Here is a 6,000-nt window from a genome sequence, read left to right as displayed (position 1 = left end):
CCCGCCAACCCCCTGCTAGCTCCCCCCATCCCAATTTACCTGATATTGGGCAGCCATTTGGAACTGATTTAACCTCCCTCTAGCACCCCGAATGTCTGTTCTGGCCCTCTCCTGAAGGCTTGCTGGGAGGTGTAGGGTAAGGGGCCTGAGACGGGGAGGATGCAGCACATCTTGGTGCGTGAGATGCAGGGGGAATGAGAGAAACAGGTTGGCTGTTCTGCAGCCAAAGGCTGCCATTCTTACTAGGGTCAGTAGGAGCCTCGCAACTACTCGCCCATCTTTTTCCAGGGGTTTTATATTGGTCACTCCATGTTCTGGGCTGGGTCTGAGGCAACACAACATAACGAGCTTGTGATTAGTAAAGCTGACTTGGCAGGTCAGTACGATACTTGTACCTTAAAGTAAGGCGCACTCAGCTTCTGATCTGTAGGAACACATCACTGCTCTTGAAGAGTAGGTTCTTGTAAGACTTCAAAACAGCGTTGCAAACCAAGGTGTTAAAGCAATTCTGAAGAAGTCCAGAGTTTGTTGATGTTTTTGGATTTAGCACCTCTACACTTAAGTTACATAATTAACTCTAAAAATAACATTACGGTATTTGTGGATCTGACTAAAGTGCACAAAATGAGGCCAGAATCTTAGAGATGCTTTGCCAGCTTACCCTTTGAAAGAATTGCAGTCCACTTTTATTGCATCCAATGTAAGGTTTCCTCCACAAGAAAACACTGGTGTCAGAATAGAGGTGGTTGGGAAAACAGAGATTGAATTGTATTCAAGTTCACTGTTATCTTCATTATCTTCTACTGTGGACACTAATACATTTGAAGGCAAATAATTCACTGTTGTGTCCATAAGTGGATTTGGAAGATAATCAGAAATAGTTTGAATCTGTTCTGTTTCTTCTGCAATTAGTTTCTTGTACAAGTAGGGAAGCTGACACCCATAGTTGTCTCCATCATCTGCTATGCTTGTTGCCAAAGGTTTGCATTCAGAGTTCTTTTCAGCAGAGTCCTGCTTCTCAAAGCTACCAATTTGCCAATCCTGACTTCCATTGCTTTTAACGTTGAAGATGAGCTGGTCCTCGAAAGCCAGAGAGTCTCTTTTTATAAAGACCTCCTCTACTTCTATAGTTTCAGGCTCCTCGAAACTGCTCAAATTGCTTAGGAATGGTTTGGGATACAAACTTAGTTCATCCTGAGGTGGGGATAAAAAACACACACTGGTATCAATTCAGAGCTCTATCCTCTCAAAATGCAATGAGTCTGCTTCACAATGTCCTTTTATAATAGCTACACCTCAAAGTAAGTGTCAGTGTTATTCTTGCATTGGGAAGTGTGTCCTACAGCCTACCAGGTCAGGAGAGTGATGAACTATTTCCGGACCATAAGTTCATGTTTTCTTTGTATTGGATCACAAACTTGTGCAGCCTAGATAACTTATATTGGAGGTTGTTATATATCAATAAGGTGACTTACGTTCGCAGATGTGAATTTCTTAGCCCATGAAGAGTTAGCTGGATCTGGAATGGCTTTGCTGTACCACTGAGGTACAAAGATGGAAAAGAGGGAGCATAACCTGTAAAATGAGCGCACGCAATTAAAATCAGTCAGGGCAATTCCTGTAAATATAATGACTTCAAACTATATTGCTCATATATTTGCACTGAAATCTGAAGCATTGCAACATGTAATGGAGGGATACTAAGTAATTGTATTTAATCACTGCAAACTGTCTTAGTATGGACAAGCAGACTAGCTAGTATCTAGTACAAAATTGACTTGGAGGAGCCTGGACTAGATTCCATCTAGATATTTGCTTTGATGCTGGTTGCCAACCTGTTTCCCTTTTGGCAATACCTATGGCTGCTCCTTCACCAGATGTTATCTGTCCAACAGCAGTCATAGTGTCTTGCTATTCATTACAGCCCATGAATTCCCCACAAGGCAACAGCAATAAGAAGTCCCTTATTCAGTCTTGTATTGATCAAGACTTTGAACATTTCCCTCTCAGCTATGGTTCTTGCCATAACCAACTACATCTGTTTACAGCAAAACCTGACCATTGCAGAAACCTCTATGCTGAGGTAACCTTGAAGAGAGCCCAGAAGTCAATCTACAAAGCAAATGCTTATCTTCCCAGGAGAGCAGCTGAACAATCGCATTCACAGAACTGTACTCTGCACCACGTGCCAGTGATCTTCCAAGTCCAAAAAACAACTTGGACCTAAGCACTGGATTATGTCCAGGCTTTTCACTCGCTGTACACTATTAATCCCTACTGAAAGCTTTTTTAGGGCTGACTAAATTGACAAACTGGGTTAGCTTTTCATCATTACACATAGATAAGTATAGAAGTATTGCTTTAAAGCTTGTAGGTGAAATAAATTGAAAAGGTATGGGATCTATAGAAATGCCTGTCCCACCAAACCTGTATTTACTAACAGTTAATACTGTCAGAGCTCTTTTATTTTAGTAAGTTAAATGACAAGAATCCTTGTTAACTTTGCATGGAATAAAATCAGGTCCATGGATTGAAAACACAGCATGGACCTTTCCATCCTGTTTTAGAAAAAAAAAAATCACTTACGCTTTCTTAATACACGGCGCAGAGCACATGCAGACGGAGATGACAATGAAGATACAAACGGACAAAATAAAAGTCCATTCTGAAGCACCTGTAAAGACAGTGAGCGCATTTTGATAACTAGCGTAAACACAAATTTTCAATATGCTAGCTTGAATGTATGTCTGGTCACGCTATGTAACTGATGTTGGACTCTGGCTCAGAAAGTAAAGCGCTGAGTTCATTTAAAGACAAGAATTTGCAAGGACTTATAAAACTCAGGAAAAAAATACTTTGAAGGGGTGAGGGAAAAAGTGTGTCAGATATTGTTATTTATGTGCTATCCTCTGACCTTTTTCTCAGGCTACTGAAGAGAAGGTTGATGTAGAGCAGATAAACAGCAGCAAATGTGCTAAGCTATGTCTGCTCAACTATCGGAACCTGAACAGCTCAGGATTTTTGCATAAATTCTTTTTTGGGGGCAGAAAATGCAGTTTCTACAAAATCTAATTTTATCCAGTAAAGGAATGATGCTTTAGCTAACATTTTTCAATTTCCTATCTGTGAACTGAAGCAAAAACATCCATTGGTCAAACTGAAGGGCAATGTTTCTTTTCAGGTCAATTCATTAGTTTGTGTCTGCCTGAGTTGCCAGAAGGCCCCCAGTCTGTGTGGACCAGGCTTTCCTCCTGCACCACAACTCATGCTGCCCCCCCCTGCCCCCAATCCCTCCAACCACAAGTTGCAGTACCTCGCAGGAGCCACATAACCACAGTGCATCACGGAAGATGTGACCAATCTTAATGAAGTGTTGTGACTTGTCGAGTAATTTTGTGTGTCAGCATTCTGCTTTCTGAAAAATGTTGATCCTTCAACTTTTTGTCTCCATTTGGGATGAAAACATGCTCTCAAATTGCTATTTTTTATGTACAATAGATGTCTTGGTGGGAGGACAGGAGTTTGAAGAAAAAGGAATGTGGAAAACTTTAATACCTACCTTTCCAACTGGTTATGTTATAAGGAATAAGAGGGGTGTCTGCAATCCAAATCGGAAAGGGAAATCTGTGGAGGTAGGGTAAGGTCTCTTTCCTTTGATTCCTCACACAAAAATATCTTAAATTGAGGCAATTCCTTACTTTCCAGGTAAACCGGTTGTTCATTTCCTTTAGGACCTTCTCCAGCCAGTGTTGAAGCTGTCATCCACAAGGTATAGTCCACACCTTGTTGTAAATTTTTGATATAAAATGAATTTCTGGAACTCTCTTGACGAATGCCTGGGGGAAGGGAAGAGAGATGAGAAATCACCCAGAGAATCTAGCATGTTGGTTGTGCTTGCTTCCTCCCTTCCTCCCGCCCTTTGGGATCTGCCTCGCTGTCCGAGTTCTGGCTTCCGCTCCTCCCGTGCCCTACAGTGTGAAAAGCTTTTCCTCCACCAAGTGTTCTTCCTCCTCTGAATCTCTGTTCAACTTCCCAACACAAATGTCTCCCCCGGCCCATTGTTCCATGTACCCTATTTGCCTAAGTTGGACTGCCAACTACTTTAGGCGGAGACGTCTTCCATGTCTGCTAGGCACCGTGTATCCAAAAGGGGCTCTGTAAATATAACCTGCCTAGCATTTGCTGCCCTATTTAAATTGGCATAGTTGCTAAATCTTGAAGGGGACCCTAAGTCTAGGTGAACAGTATTAGCAGCTGAGGTGCTTTCACTACACGTGGCCCAGAGCCTGAAGAAACTCTGTCGAGGGATCCCACTGAGCCTGGTGATGTCCATGAAGCACCACATGTCACGGTGGTCTATTCATGCTAAGCTTTTAAAAGGACTGGGACCCAGGAACATCGATGCAGTGCTGAGCAGGTCCTTTCGTCTCCTCCCCTAGGGTTTATTTTTATTTATTTATTTATTTTTGCAGTAAGAACAGCAGAGAGAGAAAAGCTTCTGCAGTACAAATAGGTTCAGCCACAGAAATAGGAGCCCGGTTAAAATTGCTCACCGAGCAGAAACTTTCTTCCTAGCTATTCGCATCTTATGCTCCAGAATCTCAACTTTTATTTTTAATCATCTCATTCAAATTCAAATTTGCCTTAGGATAGCAAAATTACGCTTCATGCTGTGAACAGAGGCACACATCAAGAAAGATATTAGGATTCCTGTTTTTTAATTTTTAAGACTGTCACTAGACTAGACACTTCTCCATCACCTTAGGGAGGTAGAGGACCAGCAATATCCTCATTTTACAAATGGTAAACTCAGTGACTTGTTTCCTCACAGCAAGTCTTCGAGTTTGGGTCAACCAGGTGCACTAAAAAAAAAATTACTCAATGGACAAAGAACCTTTGAGAAAAAGGACAACACCTTGAAATGAAAACCAAACCTATTTTTGAAGAAAAAACTGCCTTGGAGGGCAACTGAGTTTGTTCCATCTTTGCTTCTTTCCAATATATAAAAAAGTCCTGATATCTATATGCTGCAAGAAGGCCTGGAAGTATATGTTTGGGTCAGGGTTTTTGTGTGTGGAGAGGCTGGGTGTTAGGGGGTGGGTTCTCCTTTCTTCCTGCTCCACAAATAAGTCTCCCATGTTTGGCTGACAGACTTGGTGGACAAGTCCATAAACATGGTGTGGAAGCATTCTAGCATCAGGGCCTCAGTTAGGGTTCATTGCCTTACTTTTTCTAATGTCCTAAACCTAAGTTTTCTGGGTATCTAAGTAGTCTTCCTAAGAACATAAGACCTGAATTTATTTACCTTTTTTTTAAAAAGGAACCTCACCTTTATAGGTACTTAAGAAGGACAAGGCTTTTCCCTTTCCTCTCTGCAGGTTGCCTTTATGGCATTGTGGAGCATGGGACATACTAGTCCCATGCTCCACAATGCCATAAAGGCAACCTGCCATAAAGGCAACATGCTCCACAACTGGCTGCTGTCTCCCAGATTGGTCAGCCACAGGTGCTGTCAATAAGGAGCTTGGGAAAAACAAAAAGGATTTAGGGCTTAACTTGAACCACCCACCATGCATTAGCCTACATGGTGGGTCCATCTGATGGGCTGGGGGGGAGGCTATGTGCACACTAGTAATAAATACAGGGCTACAGCAGATAACAGCTGCTTTTCATTATTGCTTCTATATGAAAACAAGGATGCTCAGATGAGAAGAAGGGTCCTAAAAGACCTTGTGTTATAAAATAGAAAATGTCCTTGTAGCTGGGACCTTTTGTGCTATGGTGCAAATCTGCATGAGGAGTACTGAGGTAAGTTCTTCATTATCTTTCATGATAATAATGAATCCCTGGGATACAAAAGACTCAATGTTACTTTGGGTGTAATGAGACCTATGCTATCTTCTTGTCTGAAGATGACTGAGCGTAGCATGGGGACTGGATGCTTTCCTTCTCTAGATGTTGCTGGTGAGGAAAAATCACCGTAGACTTGTATATTTGTTA

General features: G+C 41.9%; 1 protein-coding gene across 4 annotated transcripts in view; it reads right to left on the bottom strand.

The window, feature by feature from the left end:
• Positions 1 to 6,000, bottom strand: part of IL12RB2 (interleukin 12 receptor subunit beta 2) — a 30,816-nt gene that overhangs the window by 4,813 nt on the left and 20,003 nt on the right. For 3 of the 4 annotated variants that reach the window (XR_003095805.1, XR_003095807.1, XR_003095806.1), the window contains 4 exons: positions 3,699 to 3,836; positions 2,587 to 2,674; positions 1,476 to 1,575; positions 396 to 1,194 (listed from right to left, as the gene is read on the bottom strand). Coding sequence is in view for 1 of the 4 variants with exons in the window: in XM_006031268.3 (XP_006031330.1) it covers positions 658 to 1,194; positions 1,476 to 1,575; positions 2,587 to 2,674; positions 3,699 to 3,836 (863 nt within the window). In the remaining 3 variants the exon portion in view is untranslated. Of the gene's footprint in view, positions 1 to 105; positions 1,195 to 1,475; positions 1,576 to 2,586; positions 2,675 to 3,698; positions 3,837 to 6,000 lie in introns of those variants that run through there. The other variant, XM_006031268.3, reaches the window with a different exon arrangement.

Source organism: Alligator sinensis, unplaced genomic scaffold (genome assembly GCF_000455745.1).
Source record: "Alligator sinensis unplaced genomic scaffold, ASM45574v1 scaffold1339_1, whole genome shotgun sequence".
Taxonomy (NCBI): domain Eukaryota; kingdom Metazoa; phylum Chordata; order Crocodylia; family Alligatoridae; genus Alligator; species Alligator sinensis.
The sequence above is the reverse complement of the archived record's forward strand: the minus strand, read 5'-3'. Positions and strand labels throughout refer to the sequence as shown.